The sequence below is a fragment of the Ambystoma mexicanum genome, chromosome 1p, assembly GCF_040938575.1.
Source record: "Ambystoma mexicanum isolate Mex_15411 chromosome 1p, UKY_AmexF1_1, whole genome shotgun sequence".
In the NCBI taxonomy this organism is placed as follows: Eukaryota; Metazoa; Chordata; class Amphibia; order Caudata; family Ambystomatidae; genus Ambystoma; species Ambystoma mexicanum.
The window spans coordinates 643,995,520-644,013,541 of NC_090921.1; the positions used below are offsets into that span (position 1 = coordinate 643,995,520).

Here is an 18,022-nt window from a genome sequence, read left to right on the forward strand (position 1 = left end):
GCGCGGTCGTTCTCTGTTTATTGCGTGTGTTTTTTCTGAAGCTCTTGTGATGCTTACCTCTTCACGAACCTTGAAGCGAGGCGTCTCTGTTTCTGAAATGAAACGTTTCATTTTACGAGTCGAGTGTGTGTAAGCAATCGCAAAGAAGAGTTCTGCCACGGATCGCGTGAAGACATGTGATTCTATTACGAACAAAACTTTTTGACGTCAAGGTAAGTGGCACGTTCTTTTTTAATAATGTTCTTTCATCGTAACGTTTATTTTTAAGTAAATATTTTGGCTTTTCAAATTCTGCATGTTAATTTAGAATTAAAGACTTGTTACTATTTTTTCTGGTGGGAACTCATGTGCGCATGCACGGCGACCGAAAGGTTCTTTTGATTGCGCGGTGACAGAGTGCCTTCAACTAATGTAAGCTGCATGAGAGAAACTATTTCATTTTCAGGAAGATGCTTTTCAATTAACTGAAATAATTTGAAAAGGGCATTTTTATTTTGAAAATATACTCAAAGCAAGTTTCATAAGAAAATTATTTCAAAGGCATTTTAAAGGTAATATAAGCAGGCTTCATAAGAAACCTTTCTACAAAGACAAGACAATTAAATAAATGTGAAGCTATTCATTACGCTAAGACTTCAATAAGGAAATGCAAAAGCCATGCAGTTTTTAAGGAAAAGAAAACGCTATGCAGAAAGTGTTTAATGTATATTAAGCTACAGGAGTAGAAACAAGTTTAAAATGAGAAGCAACATTTCAGGTTTTGGAATGTTCAGTTCACTTTCTTTATAAAGAACCTTTTAACAATCTGATGAACTCCTTGAAGTAATAGAGTCTCAAGAAAGCTCAAATATCTGGTTAAACTCTCATTTACGAATTGAAGGGTGCACACTTTAATTCAAAAAGAGAACTTGAACATCAATCTACTATAAGCAGTTTTTTCCCTTGTAAAAAATAAACTGTCAATGAAAACAATTTAATAACAAGGGATATGTCCTCTAGGCAATAGCAGAGGATTTTCAGGTAACCAATGTTAATGTGAATTAGATAGCATGAGATTGATATGTTAATAGAAATGCATACTAATTTCAGGTTAAACTTGTCGATCTCTCATCCATGTAGATACAGTTTTCCTGAAACAAATTCAAGTACCAGTGTCTGAGTTTATTATTTTATCCAAATTCCCCTTTCCCCTTGGGGTGTCACAGATTCAACTGGTTTAATAGTTAGTTGAAAACGCTACGCTTTGGTGGGTCTGTGGGGTTCAGCAGCTCCCGTGTTGGATTAGAAGATCAGTCTTGACAGGGACTCAATACCATTCATGATTGACCCTTCAGATTCCCAAATATTAAATGAAGACTTGAAAATCAGGGCAACGCCACCCTCCCCCTCCGCCATCCTCCCTATCTTGTTTGAGCATGTTATAACCATCGGGAATGGCCATGTTGAGAGAGGGGCCGGCAGCCTTGTTCCCCCAAGATTCTGTTATTGCACAAATGTCTATGTTCATGTCTACAATGTATGATGCAACCTCTGTTGCATGTTTGACTAATGAACAAGTGTTAACGAGCACACGGGCCAAATTGTGATTTTTAGATTACACAATGGGTTTTACTATTGTTTTCTAGGAGGTGTGGTTCACACTACAATGAGCAACGGGACATAATGAGCTTCCCGTCTATGTCCTGAAGAAGGTTGATCTACATAGGGAACTGATTTAGGTCCAAAGATACAACCGAAACACGTGTTGACCCATTGCTGGAATAATTACGTGCAGATAAAACTACCAAAGACTGAACTGAGGGAATTCAAAATTGCTCAGGTTGAACATTGTAGATTGTGACCGAATGTATTAGGTTATTTATATTGATGTCATTGAGTGGATGATGAGGAAGAAAGTGAATGAATGGAAGGTAGGGGTGATTGTTGAATGAAATGTGTGTTTTATTGATTGAAAATATTTTATATTAAACTGTGATTTATGAGATTTATTAAAAAGATTTATAAAGTACTAAAAATCATTTGTTAATATTTATAACAAGATAAATGAACACGTTGTCATCCTCTATCCTATTGTTCACCTTTGCTTTTGACAAATTTTGAACAGGCATAGTTCTATGGTTATTGTTTGAATGTCCGGGAGGTGAGCCCAATGGATTCAGAATAGGCAAAATTGGGTGAATTACCACCTCACAGCTCACGTCCAGTGGAAATTTTACTCCCAGAACCTTGTCGCAGGAAAGATCGAGAGGCAGAGTATCAGCTTCAGCCAAGGGGGGGCATGGTATGTATTAACCCCGGTGACAGAAGCGTGGGCAGAGAGGGCCGTGGAGTCAAATCAGAACACGCAGCAGAAAATCCACTGTGTCCCAGAACCTTGTTTTAGGAATAATTGAGCAACGATAACACTCACTCCCACATGTGCTCCTACCACTCGCACTTCTATGACACATACTCATACAACACCCAGTCCTATGACACACTCTTATAAAACATACTCATATGACTTGGGCACCTACGACATGGGCTGCTATTACTCACACTCTTACGATACACACTGTTATCACCCATGTTCCTGACAAAACCCCTACTACACCTGCACCTACAACACATGCACATATCACACCTGCACCTACAACCAGGCTTCCAGATAAGGTTTGTACTAGGCCTTTTTACACATGAAAATCTTGTCAATATGACACCTTTATTATTTTACTCTGTACATTTACACACAGGTTTAGAGCAAAGGTCTGTGCAAAGGTCAGGTTACTTGACAGAAACCAGAACGCTTCTTTTAATTTTTATCTACATGGATGTAATTGCAAGCCATGGAGAAACGACTCTGAAACTGTATTTCTCTGAAACTGTATTTCTCTGAACCCTTCAAAAAAAGAAACTTCACACTGTGATAAAAGGAATGCTTTCTTTCCATTCAGCTTTTGCTGTGTTGTGTGTAGATAACAGAAGCACTGTGCATATTTATTTTCCTCTAATGTTAGAATTGTATAATTAATAAGATGGAAAACTAAGTTGCAATTGAGAATTAATCTTTTGTAACAAATTATACTTTTTCTTTTCAGTGAAAGCAAACCAGTATTGCACAATTTTATTTTTCAGAGTGCCTGTGCTGTGTGCATAATCTTGCAGAGGCAGACACATTTTATACTTATAGTTTGAATTACACGCTAATTATAAAAAGTGTGTAAAATGATGAGTATGCACGGTCTAGTTTACATCTATTCACCCTTGCAGTCAATGGAATACATTACTATAAACGGTCAGTGGCAGCAGAGACTTTGCTCAAGGATGAGTGATTGTCATTACACCAATCACAGATGTTATAGCCTCTCAAATCTTCAAGACTACAATTAAAACATCCAAAACCTGACTGATAGATAGGCTCTCCAGGAAGGGCAAGCAATGTTAAAAAATGAAAGTTACATTTGTAATTGGAATCAAAACTCAGCAAAACCTGTCCCTGTGATAATCCAGAAAGGTATTTAATATGTAGCGCATCGTACATGGTTCGTCCAACATCTAGGCACTGTGATTATTAGACCTAGGTCGATACTCACTTTACCGCCTCTGAAGGATGTTAGCCAATAAGATAGCTCAGCCGGTTGAGCGCTTGAGGCTACAATATGTGCATGATCTGTATGTTGCAGGTTTCGAACCCCGGCAAGGCCAACTCAGCCTTTCATCTTTTTGAGGTTGATAAAGGAGTACAAACTTCAATTTGGTGATAATTGCGATAAATATGTTCTATGTACAGCGCTTTCCCAAAAGCGCTATATAAATAGTCATTTGACCATGAGATTAGGTATAGAATTTAGCATGGAGTCCTTGCCTCTATGTACTGTTGCATCATAACATTGGCCTACCATTAGGTAGTAATAGCTCCAGGAAATGAGGACTTTCATTAAACATCAAAAGACAATGCTGCTATCGAACCTCAAACACACACAATACAATTCATGTTTGCTTTATTATGTAATTGGCTAGGTTTTTGTGTTTTCAACATTTAAATATATACAGGAGAGATCAAAGGGCCAGACCATAGAGAAATAATGAAAGGTGTATTCTGTCACAATGCAGAAAGCTGCTGCATGCTAATGATTTCCATACAGTTTTTGCAGACGTTGGCTGGATGGCACATACAATTTACTCTCTTGCAAAGGAGAAAAGTCATTTTCACTCTCTTGAAATCACATTTACTCTCAAAGTTTAAAAATACTCCCACCTCAAAATCTTATCTGGAGGACTGCCTACAACACATGCACCTAAAACATGTGAACGCACGACACACGCTCCTATAGCACAGGTTCCCATAACATGCTATCTAACGCCACACACTCTTATGACACACACTCTTATGACACACTCTCCTAAAACACATACTCCTCCAAGACACTCTCCTACAACATATGCTTCTTCAGCACATGTACCTACAACACACTACACACAATCTTACGACGCACGCTCTTACAACACAGAAACATACAACACACACACGTACAATGCATACACTTACACCACATGCTGTTGTGCAACTGTCTCTTATGCGAGACACACACTTATACTACATGCTCTTACACACACGCTAGTATTACAGTGAACACTGTGAACACTCAAAATCAATAATCACGTAACCGGGAAAATAAAGTTACAATCTGAAGAAAAAACGCTTTTACAAAATAGTTGAGGTCAGGGTAGTACCATGTGAGGCTGAAAGATGGTGGCCTAGCCAGCATCTCTCCATACTCTCACACATTTACAAATCTGGTTCAGTGCTGGTGGAACTCCATTAGTTGTAAGCACAAACTTTCTATGGCCGGCACTTCATCACACTCCATGTATACCTGGTCTCCCGGGCTGAATGGTAGGATGACCCAACCTCAAGCCAGACTTAACAAGAGATGGCCAAGAAAGGGGCACTATGGACCTCCACTGTCCTCATACATTTCAAGTACACACACACACACACACACACACACACGCACACACACACACACACACACACTGTTGAGAGAGCATAGGGGAGGCTGGTAGTGCAGAAAAAGGTACAAGAATCCCCAACTAGAAGTCTGCCATGATAGGCATATTAACAATGTGTGTACATCATGAAATTAAAGAGTGAGTGATTATAAAGGTAGTACTTTAACAACACATACTCCTTTCATATCCCTAAATCCTGCACTGCAATCATGAGGCAGACTCTGTTGCAGTTTGTGTATGATTGTATGTTTCTGATGTATTAGGGTGAATCGTGATAGAAAGTAGCAAATATCTGTACAAGCGGAGGAAGTGGTACAAAAATGCAAGCAGATTAAGCACAGTGAAGGGCATCAGTATGGTTTCACCAGTCGTCGGTCTATTGTTCCTCCAAGAGCAGGGTCTTCATTTATTTCCTGAAGTAAATGAGGGAGGGAGCTGTAAGTGATTTCAATCTGGTACACACCCAAGTCACGCCCAGCGTGTAGTGCGCAAATGAAACCCTTATTTATTTTATCTATAAGTTCAATATTCTGAACGATATACCACTCATATCACACCCTTCTCCTGAGATCCCCCTCCCGGTCACACTGAACCAGGAATCAGGCTAGTTTGCAAGGGTAAATATGTATTTATGTATTTTGAATTTAAATCACAATATATTTTCATAGGAATACAACAATCACCAATGGGGTGACAGAACACTAAGTAATGTCTTTAATACACTAGGGATCAAGGACTAAACACAAAAACAAATGCAGCACAGAAAAGAATACTCTTTTGAATTGGTTTAGATCATATGGCACTATGGTTAGGGGTTCCCCCTGCAACATCCCTCAACCCGCCAATAGGCAATTTAAATAGACGTGAGGAGAGAGCAGGTATTCAGGAATAATACAAATCAAACAGAATATCACTCCCACCGTCCCCCTTCAAACACAAGAGAAAAACGGAATTGACTTTTCCACTATAAGAATGGCTTTGAAATTGTCTTTGGAATTGGCTGAGCCAAAACACCAAATGTGGTGAAAAATACTAACACTATTATAAATTCCTATGGGAGCCACTTTGAACAGATGCAAACAATCACAAGCAACGATTTAGTCAGAAGAAAACATTTGAAATCTCAAAGTCCAAGTGGGAAGTAATTTAAAGCTAATTCACACATGTAAAATTTCTCAGAATGTGAAATCGCGGCAAACTTTTCCTTATGTGATTTTTGCTATAACATGAAAAAGAGAATGCCACAAATGGATCTTACAGTCATGTGATCAGCGTAACCCGCCTGTTGTGGATACTCTAATTCTTCCTGGGATTTACTTTAGTTATTCAAAATCACTAGGAAGTTAACACAGGGGAGACAATCTGTCAATGCAAGCAAAGGGATAAGGGTCTCGACCCTCTCTCCCGAACCACAGAAGCCGAATAGATTCGACCCTCCCACCTTGGTTAGCACGGGCGCTTGAACTAGTCACACAAGGAGCCACGTGGCAGCCAATGGGGGGAAGAAGGAGTTACGGAAAGGGGGTGGAATGACAAAGGGAAAGAGGGGAAACACAACATATAACACTATAATAAATCCTGCACCTGACCTGTCCTTCAAACTGTATATTCATATTCATATTATCTTTCCAAGCAAGAACACCTAACCTGACTTTTGAACACACGTAAGTGAGTTTAGAAACTCAAACGTAATGAACACAACATAAAGGAACACTTTGCGCAACACGGACTTAGCACATACAGCATGTAACATACATTGGAATGAAGCACATTGTACTCATGGCCCCAATTAGCACAATGAAAGAACGAACAAATGGTGCACAGAAAACTACATGCAACAAACAAACACAATGACCTTATGTCATATGCTTGTACATAAATTCCTAAGTTTGAATGAAACACTTGAGCGATCTGAGATAAGTAATTCGGCCCGCTTTGTATCAACGTGGTCGTGTGTTTCCTTACACGCACACATAACTTATGACTTCAAGAGTTGCGTAACCATTAAACAGAACACCATGGAAAATGCACTTAGCTGATGGCCCGGGCGCCTCACGAGGACACCCGAGCCCTGAAGATCGTTGCTTCCAAAACACATCCAAGCCGCTTGTAAATCACCACTGCGGCCCGGAATGCATGCTTATCTTGATCTGGAATTCGTGCTGACGCCCAACAGTCCTTCGGCGTCCGAGACAATAACCTGGTTCACCAACTCTCCAACCTGCCGCCCGTGCACATAATCATTAATTATCTGCACCGAGTCACGGGCGGTTGGAGATTTATTCCTTCCTTAATTACCAGCTGCTGCATCGCGCGAAAAACCCGGACTACTGAATTCCCTAGACATGCTGGGAAATGTAGTTTAATCCCAGAACAGCCTATTTTCTAACTGTAACGCGCTGTTTCTTGCCCCAAACAAATGTTTTTCTGACACAATCAGCGCAAGAAAGATTCTAACAATACTGGAGTTCTGAATTAAAGATGGGATGGGTTTGAGATTGGGATCATACAATGCAGATATTATGGGTCACTGTTCTTCCTGTTAATACTCACAGCATAAGTTATTAAATTGGACCGTCAGTTCTGGTCATGGATTGGATCTGTCATGGAAGGACAGCACATCAGGCACGGGACTGCATCAGCTAGGCCGGTCACCGGATTTGCACAGTATCTGACCTTCTTGTTTCTGGGTGTTTCAAATCAGCAGGATATCGAGTTCCTCAGGCAAGCCTTGTGGCAGCAAGCCAGAGAGTTTCAGGATACTAGTTCAAAAGGCCTTCCCACACCACAGTGCTCCACTAGGTTGTGAGAATATGTTTGAGGATTAGGCCTTGATGAAAGTCAATAGTTCTCTTCTCCTTGGCAAAAGCCTTGGCATCTGGATCTGGAAGGATGTTAAAGGCTGGATGTAGAATGCCGGATCAGAGTGCTTCGTCGGAATCAGGAAAGTGAGTGAATCAGTGAGTCCCTTTGTGTTGTCAGCTGTCTCTATTTATCCTTTCAAATGACATCACAAAATGGGTGTAGGGGCCGGTTTAGCTAAGCTTGTCCCTGTGAACTGGGACTGGATCAAGGCCTCATCTCCGCCTTGCATCTGAGTGATTGGATCAAGGCCGGATGATGTCACATTTATGGTTTAGCTTTGCAGTCCTTAGAAACCTCCCCTCAGCCACTACTAGTCTCAAAATCAGATTTTATCCTAATTACATATTTCTACCTTGGTCACCTCTACACAAATCACACAAAGATTCCATATTTTATGAAGCATCTGTTCATCCAAATCCCGCAGCTGTGGGATCTTGTTTCCCCTTTCTACAGAATTTTGTCCTTTTCGCCATGAACACATTTTCCAAACTTTCAGCAAATTACCACAAGTTTGCCATAGGGATGTGTGTGTAAAGTTGTACAATTCTAGCATGAACACAGTTCACATTAAACCTCATATATTGTCATCCCTGTCCAGAATATGTAACACCGTCCTACCGCTTCTTAAAATGTGCAGCCAAATATTAGACTAACAGATCTGTCCTTTTTATATTTTTTCACCACTTTGAATAACAAGATATGAGTCTATAAAAATTGTTCATTGTTCATTCTTAACAGCAAATGGTCCGCCCCTTTGTCTGTCCCTCGGGTCCAGGAACAGCCCCCTCCTTTGGGGAATTCCTTCCAGGAGCTGTTTATGACCCTTTCACACTTCCGTTTCCTGGGCTGGAGGATCTGCCATTGTTCATTCTCTTTCTGTAGACAAAAGTCTAGCCTAACCTACTTTTATCATCTACCTGTGAGTTTCTGCTGAGAGCATTTCCCTCCCCTACGGAGAAACCTATTTTTCCACTTTTTGTAGCTCAGCCAGGCTAATTTATTCTTAAATTCTTAAAATCCAACAGAAACCAAACCTGTTGCATCAAATCACATAAATACATTACTTTCTTAGTATTAAACCTGTAGGAAAAAACACAACTAAGATCTGTATTCGTTTTAGCAACAATCCTTTTATGTTTGCCAATCCAGCAGACTTTTAGTTCATCTCACAGAAGCTGTCATTCACAGGTAGCCCAGTGTGCTGCACACAGATTTTGACAGGAGCTGTCAGTCACAGGCAATCCAGTTTTTCTGAGGAAATGTTTTGCCCTTCACATTTAGGACTTTGTATATTCGCAATGCTTCATTAGACTACATGAATTTTAGCACCAAGCACGATTTTGAATGTTGAGAAGTGGTGTATAGGCATTTTGGAGTTTTTAGCAACAAAGCAAATGTCATTTATAGGCACTTTTTGGATTTACACTTGCAAAGTGCTGCTTTTCTCTCTGCACTCTGTTTGCTGGTCATGGAGCCCACTGGCACATTTTCTGCAGGGTGTGCTCTATTCCCCCACACATGCACCATGGGCGACAGGTTGTGCATCCATCTTTATGTGTGTTTGAGAACGCAGTTTTTGTAGGTTTTTGGTGTCATTCTTGCTGTTTCTTGCACCACAACTAGCAGGGTGATCTGCATAGGCATGTTGTTATAGAGGGTGGGAGCTAGCTTTCTAATCATGTATGGGATTTGCAAAATGGAAGCCCAACTGAGACTCAAAGTGCATACAAGATACACACATAGGGCCTCATTGCGGGTCTGGCGGTATCCCTGCCGGTGCTACCAGCGGGTTGCTGCCAGACCCGTAATAATTTACCAGCGCCTGACAGGCGGCAGGGTCAGACCTGTCGGGCACAGTTGCTCCGGCAGGCAAACACGTAGTTTGCCGGTCCGGAAACAAGGGTGCTGGTGAGCTTACCGGCACCCTTGCTTCCAGAGCGGCAAAACTGTAATAAGGCCCATAGTGTTACAGGCAGAGCTTAGGGGTAGCAGAGGTTGCTGAGAGAGCTCAGGAGATCAGGCAACGCGAGGCGCTGTGGATGGGGAGACGTGGGGTTAAATGGAGTGGCCAATATTTTGGGAGGTCTTCAGGTCCTTCATGAAGTTGAAGTTCAGCCTTCCGATGGCAAACCTAATCTCTTCAGTAGTCACTTACTTATTAATGAGGGATTTTTCCAAATCAGTAACCCTCGGAACTTCTAAGCCCTCCAACAATGTTTCTCCAAGACCACTGATACCATATTCATTTTGATACAACTTCATATAGTAGTCCCTGAACGCCACATTAATCTCATTAGGGTCGAATGTCATCATATCATTCGCCCCCCTTATAGAGGTGATAGCTCCTTCCGAATGTTGTTGTCGTAGTCTATAGGCAAGCCAATGGTCGCATTTTTCCCCACTTTCAAAATACGAGCACTTTAACCTGTACAAGTCTTTTTCAGATTTCACCGTTAAAATATCATTCAATTCTCTCTGTAATTTCCTGAGTTCTGATTTCTTGTCAGTATTATCTGGATCATATATCAATTCCTTCGAAATTGCTTTAATGCGTTCATCCACATTCAATCTCACTCTCTCCAAATCATTTCTCTTGCTACTAGACAATCCCAACAATAGACCTCTCATTGTACATTTCAAGGCCTCCCAAATAGGCTTAACACTTAGCTCATCAGTCCTGTTTTCCACCACAAAATGATCAACCTCAGATCTAATTTTATCCACCATAGTCTCATCTTGCAAAATAGATGTATTCATTTTCCAACAAAACGCCCTGCAAGTATCAAACTCCAGTTTTAATTTTTAAAATATTGGTGCATGATCTGTAACTGCAATACTGCCAATCCGACAACCCGATAGGTTCGCGGTCATCGAACCAGCCGTAAGGAACATATTGATATGTGAATGTGTATTGTGAGAGCCTGAAAAAAAGGTGTATTCTCTCAAGTCAGGATTTCAGCTCCCACACGAGGCGGACTGAAATGTGCTGTTAATGGGCTGAGTTTATGTGTGGGGGTATTCTCACTGTGTTTTGGGGTTTATCAGGGGTCTTGATTTTGTATTTGACTTAGTGGTTGGGAATGATATATATGAATTCTTATGTGTAATTGGGAGAGGTGCCGGGTTTTATCTTTTTTTTAGTTCTTGTTGACGTTGGATTCGAACTTCGATCACAGGGCGAGTGGGAGGGTTTTTTCTAGTACATGCAGAATTGTTGAACTAGTGCTCTTTTTTCATTATCTTGTACAAGTTTTGGCGATGTCTTCAGGCAAAGGTGCTCTTTTGTCAGTCAGCTCTTGGAACGTGAATGACATTAACAACCCGGTGAAACAGCAAAAGATTTTCAATTATTTGAATGATTTGCATAATGATGTTTATTTCCTACAGGAAACACATGTGTTAAAGGAAGAGGTCAATAAATTGCGGAGACGGTGGGTGGGCTACTTCTATGCCTCTTGTTATACCTCAAAGAGTAGAGAGGTTGCAGTCTTAGTGAGGAAGAATGCTCCAATTAGATTGTTAAAATTGCGCTCAGATGGTGAGGGTAGGTTCATTGCACTTCAGGTGGATAGCCAGGGGGTCAAGACAGTTCTTTGTAATGTTTATGCTTCCTCGGTGGATGATGGCTTTTTCTTTGGAAAGGTAGCTCAACTGGTGCAAGATTTTGATTCCCCTAATATTATTCTGGTGGGAGATTTCAATTTGGCTATTGATCCAGTCTTGGATCATAGTGGGTCACGTGTGAATCAGAGAAAATACCCTACTTTCTGTTCATTTCAGTCACTTATTTCTGAGTTTGATCTGAAAGATTGCTGGAGGCCAGCAATGTTGAGTTTCACGCTCCACTTTGCTTTCCTTCTCTGTCTCGGAAAAGCACCCTGTTTGACGGCTGCAGGAGATTTTGCAGGTGTAAGGCAAAAAGATTCCTAAGGAACACAGCTTGCATTTACACCTGGTAAATAACAAGCAGATTCCACGAGATGTATTATAAAACGCCTTCTGGAAAGCCTAATTTGCAGGCAATCGTTCTGTTTCTCGCAAAGTGGTGGGAAACATGAAGAGTAAAGGCAATTTCGCCTTGATTTACTTTTCACAATTACACTCCTATTTATGAGAGTTGAAAATTGCATGCAGGGCAGCCGTAAGTGCAAATGTTGGCGGTCCACTACCTGCAATTTCCGTTACTTTGAAAATGACCCCTAATGTAAACTACATTCCACAGAAGTCCTTGGTATTTAATTTCTCAATAGCAAAAGCTCTTGTGAGAGAGCGAAAGCTACCTCTGGAAAAAACAAATACAGCATATAAGAAAAACTAATAATGTCAGCGTAGAGGATGATGGCTTTTCCTCTCACACTGTCACTCCTCTATGGGAAGCCTGGCAAACTCAGCTTCCTGGCTTCTCTTGGAATGGTGAGTGTGTAATGGCGTATGCTAGAGGTAACTGAACAGGATTGATTTCAGATGAATACTCCTTCTGATCTGATCGAATGCGCCTGTCTGGTGCTGACTTAAACTTCTCTAAGATGTTGTGGTTACATAGGGCAGGGACGTCATTTAACCAAAATGCCTGGGGCAGCGGAAGTGACATCTCACGACCCTTGACCTCTGATTACATCACAGGAAGTGATGTCATTTGACCCCACCCTGAAGTGATATTGTGGGAAGCGATGGAACACAACCTTTAACCCCTTGACAAAAAGGGAAGTGGCATCACATAGCATTGCTCCTAAGTACACTACGAACAATATGGTTACGATATCACTATAATGTGATATACATTTCATACAAGAATGGGTCGCCATATGTATCGTTAAGATCAGTGTGTATAGGGCCATACTACCAAATTACTGTGAATGCAAGCAGACGTCCATGGCCAAATGATAATGATGTGTTATTATATACCACTTAACGCTTACGCACCTTATATAGAAAAAATATACATGCAATATCACCAAACCTGTGGTGCTACTCATTTATCGACCTCAGAAAGATGAAAGGCTGAGTTCAGTTGTTTAAGAACAGACTAAATCAGTGACTCACCCCCTGAAGCGTGCCTGAAATAAACCTTTAATGAGTCTAGAAACTATTGTATAGACACATTTTTGGGTATTCCTGTTCTTTAGGGTCTCGGCTGAAAGTGTTAGACTTGTGGAACCCCTGTTCTTTTTTATTATTTTTATGAGGCCTGAACAAGAAAGCCAGCCACTACAGAAGCAAAGACCTGCATGGCGCTGGCCACAGCCCAGGAGCTTGCTTTAAAAAACAAATTCAAACATCTTTTTCTTTTTTTAGGGGTAGCATGGGAGACCTCGGGGGTCGCAGTTGCAACCCACTGGTGACCCCTAAATGATGTCCCTGACATAGGGAAAGCTATACAGATATAATCAGCAGGGAAGACTTCAAATACATGAGTGTCCTGCTCTTTAGACCACCTTTCGATGAGGTTTACTAGATACTGCCAACAATATCAATACATTTCTATATGGGACCAGAACAGTCACAAGTATCCCATCACGTCAGTGGAACACCGCTTCCAGGGGGCGTGATGTGCTGGAGTGGAGGCTCTGCAGTAAAGGCAGACATGATTTTCTCACAGAAACGGTACTGACTGTTGCATGAACTAAACTTCTATGCATGTATGTGCATGGATTTCTGATTTCTGTGGGGAAAAACTAGCTGGCAAACAATGGGGTGAAGTACACTGAGGGGGGAGTACAAAGAAACATGTCGCAATTGGCAGAGTACATACAATATATGCTAGTGGGGTGGTGAGGTAGAGGGATTGGAAGATGAGCTTCTATGTGGGCGGATCGAGAGGGAGGGTCTGATTTGCAGTTATCATCGTGCCAGAAAGAAAACTTTGAACTATGTAAATAGGAGTAGGAAAAGGCATAGAGGACCAGTACGTGCAGCCTCATGCTGAGCATGCCAATGAAGTACAAATCCAGGCAAACTACTATGCTTACAGTGTTTCTCAACAAACAAATACAGATGCAAACCATGCAATTGATGACTGAGGCGGTGGAATCATAGTGGCGGAGGACGAGGCAGTGCAACAGTAAGGGCTGCTATTGGAAGTTACTGCCCTGCGGATGTTTGCAGTCAAGGGCCCCTTAAATCATACAATGCAACAATAAGGGCTGCTATTGGAAGTTACCACCCTTTGGTGTGCAGTCAAGGGCCCCATATATCATGTAATGCAACAATAAGGGCCGCTATTGGGAGTTACTACCCTGCTGATGTGTGCAGTCAAGGGCCACATAAATCATGCAATGCAACAATGAGGGTTGCTATTGGATGTGTCTGCCATGTGAATGTGGGCAGTCAAGGGCCCCATAAATCATGCAATGCAACAGTAAGTGCCGCTATTGGAAGTTACTGCCCTGTGGTGTGCAGTCAAGGGCCCCATAAATCATGCAATGCAACAGTAAGTGCCGCTATTGGAAGTTACTGCCCTGTGGTGTGCAGTCAAGGGCCGCATAAATCATGCAATACAACAATAATTGCCGCTTTTGGACGTTACTGACATGTGGATGTGTGCAGTGAAGGGCCCCATAGATCGGGATTAGCCACAACCATGCAATGAATGCCTAATCGTTCTCTGCTGAGTGTGAAGATACCCCAGAATGACCAGAAATAGCACGACTGACAAGTCACTGTAACTGTTGTGCTCTTTGCTTGCGTGAAATGTGGGGTTCACAATGATCCCCTTTAGTAGGAAGAGGTGACCTTGGCCATCATCTAGGCTTTGCCTGTCCTCAGTAAGCAGGCATTTGGCAAAGCTGATGGGCGTGGTGACATGTTACTGAATTTAGAATTCGATGTGTAGCTTGCAAGGATTGCAACACTGGTGCATTGTCTCTGCTGCATACATTCAAATACACATGCGTACATTGCATCTTTGCTATGGATACCTTTGACCAGGCCCCTTATTTAGCTGTGACACCGCCCCAATGACATGAGTGACTTACTGTGGCACTTGATGAGTTGATGGAGGCACCAGGCCACGGCGGCATGTGGGAGGGTCTCTATGGAAAACAGCTTCATGACGTTCTTTAGTGCCAGGTTCGGGAACCAGACGGCAAGCTCAATCAGCACTCTGCAAGCAGTGATCTCAAGGTCCGACAGCTGGGAAACCTGAAACACAGGGTGGGTGGTCAGACATTGTTTGGCACAGGTTGCAAACATCAAACGCCTGCTCATGACACCCCGTGTCCAGCCACACAAGCACCCCATGGGCTTAATGTCGCTGAACAGTGAACTCAGAAAAAAAGACTGAGTGATGTGTATTGGTATGTATTTGACGTATCTAGTGCTTTCGCCAGAGCGCTCAATATAAAGGCGAGGTGCAATGATATGGGTCTAATATTAGATGATACATTTACAGAGAATAGACAGACACAATATGATCTTTTCGATGGGAGCGAAAGAGAGGGAGGAAAGGAGGTGATCTAATAGGAAGATGGTGTTTGTTCCAGGTGAAAGAAGAGAGATAAACCAGAAATGGGTCTGAGAACAGGGAGGAGGAGGAAGAGATTAAATAAACTGGGATTGTTATCTGAGAGTAGGAGAAGGGGAATAGAAAGTGATCAAAGCTGCGAGATAGGTGCGAGCCAGGCCATAAAGACATGTGAAAAGAATACATAACAAGTGGAATAATAAGTGAGATTCGACAGGCAGCCAGTGTTAAGCAGAATCTCCTGCAGTAGCCTTTGGGAACACTATAGGCAATTAAGACTACAAGTGGAAGCACAATTTCACCTTTGGTACAAACCTGTGCTACACAGTAAAGTGGTAGCGATGGCTGAGCAGCCAGACTTATCTCAAGAGTTTAAGTGAGCATTAGAACAAGTTACACAAAGGACCAACTAATACAATGATTCAAACAAACACTTACTCAAGGTTTCTTGGTAAAAGAATATACATTTATTTACTCAGTCAGTTAGAAAACATTACACTATCAAGAGCAGCTCAATATCACACACTAATAAACCACAAATACACAACCGGTAGGTAAATGAACAAGTTTAGCTCCCCTGAATTGGGAGCAAAATGGCACTTCAGATACTAAAGGGGTAAAAAGACAAGGTTCTAAGAATAGACAGCCAAAATACATTCTATTATTCTTTTTTTTATTACTTGAATTTGTGGACGCTCTTAGGGTATAACGCTACCCGTACTCTCTTTCGTAGGGTTGTTTAACATTTTTATCGCTAGGTCTATTAGTTTGCCCGCTGCTATGGTCCATCTTCTGGTTTCACCAGATATCAATCTGTTCCATCCATAGTCCAAGTCCACCATAGCGGTGTCGGCGAGCAGCGGTAACAGATAGGTGTACCTGTTCTGTTTTGTCTTCGGACACACCAGGTGTTTAAGTGTTTCTGGGCACTCCTGTTGGTTACACAGGCGGCAGGTGTTTTCGGGCAAAGATGTTCTAATTGATAGAATTCTGTGAGTTGGAAGTAAATTTGCTCTTGCTTTCATAAACAGAGTCCGTAATGGGTTGTTTGGAAATTTGATGCAGTAGTTTAGAGGCACTTTGACTTTGTTGAATGTGGAAGAAAGGTGGGCCAACAGTTTATTTGCACTGGCCTTCTCGATAGTATCTATCCAGTCTTTCTGGACCATTTTTTTAAACTTTCTGTGGGTTGCATCTCAGATCGTCCTCCGAACAGCCCACCTCGCTGAGATTTTCTTTTTGTCTGGCTACCCATTCGTTAAGGGCCTTGCATCGTTCAGTTTTTACTTCTTCGGCGATGATGTTGAAGATGGGCAGGGTGACTGCGATTAAGATATTTCTGTATAGTAGTATCGCACTTTGGTCCACTAGACCTGCCAAAGAGACGAGGCCCAATTCTCGTCTAATTGCTGCCATTTAAGTAGATTTTGGTCAACCCAAAACGGCTTTCCAAACGTGGCCTTCCAGTTTGTTCCATATGGTTTGTGGCATGTTCAAGGAAGCATCCATTCCATAAATTAATGCCGACACCACTTTTGTTCTGTAGAATTGGATGGAGGGAAGGAGTGAAAATGTTCCAAACTTCTTGTTGACCAGTTTGGTCTGTGCAGTCAGTCGCTTTGTTTTTTCCCAGAGCATGTCTTGCACTGCTTTTTCTCTGGCTGAACCATCGATTGTTACTCCTAGGTACTTGATGTTTCTTACCACTTCAATTTTTGTTTTATCCAGATGCCAATTTTGATTTTTTGATGCTTGTTTACCTGTTTTCTCCAGAATGAGGATTTCAGTTTTTGATTTGTTAATTTCCAAATTGTTTTCTTCAATATATCTGTACAGGTTCTCTAGTTTTCTTTGCAGACCAATTTGGGTTTTATCAATTAAGATCACAACATCTGCATACAGCAATCTCGGAATGGGACACCCCTGTTTTACTCCTCTGTTAATGGGTATTTCCTCTGAGAGCGAGCCTTGCCTGTTTAGTTTTATCCAAATCTTCATATCAGCGTGTAGAGTGATGATTGGATCCAGAATTTCCTTTGGGCAATCCCAGTTCTCGAGTTTAGCCCAGAGTTTCTCTCAATTGATTTTATCAAAAGCTTTCGATAAATCCACGAAGGCTAGATAAGTTTTCGGCGCGCCTTCTTTTACTCTTAGCTTTAGAATATTTAGAACCAAGATGTTGATGGTAGTGCTGCCATTTTTCTGGAAGCCTGTTTGAAAACGGTCGTTGCAAGATGTTCGAGAAGGCTTGTAGCAAAGATCTTTCCTATAATGTCCAGGAGAGCAATGGGCCTATAGCTCTCCGGGTCTTCTCTTCTTCCTTTTTTGAAGATCGGTACAATGATGGCCCTCAGCCATGTTTCAGGGATCATTCTAGTTCTACCACAGTGACTGAAGATCTTGGTGATCACTGCTGCCCAGTCTTTTGGAGAGTGTTTCAGGTCTATATTCGTCAAACCGTCTGGGCCCGGTGCTCTTGAGTTTTTGAGTTTGACGATCAGATTTTCGATCTCGTCAATACTTGACATATCTGCCCATGGGTTGAGCGATTCCTGGTTGGTGGTGCGTTGCCCAGATTTAGGGAAGTCGAAGAGAGCAGAGAAATGTTTTATCCAATGTGCTTCCCAGACAGAATTCGATATCTCGTTTTCGGGTTCGATGGCCATCGTTTTAATTAGTGCCCAGAAATCGCCGGATCTTTTG

The 18,022-nt window shown here is 41.8% G+C and overlaps 1 protein-coding gene across 1 annotated transcript in view; it reads right to left on the reverse strand.

The window, feature by feature from the left end:
- The window catches only part of LOC138548640 (uncharacterized), a 633,569-nt gene that overhangs the window by 438,633 nt on the left and 176,914 nt on the right, over positions 1 to 18,022 (reverse strand). The window contains exon 6 of the mRNA XM_069642327.1: positions 14,832 to 14,997. Within this exon, the coding sequence (XP_069498428.1) occupies positions 14,832 to 14,997 (166 nt within the window). The remainder of the gene's footprint in view (positions 1 to 14,831; positions 14,998 to 18,022) is intronic.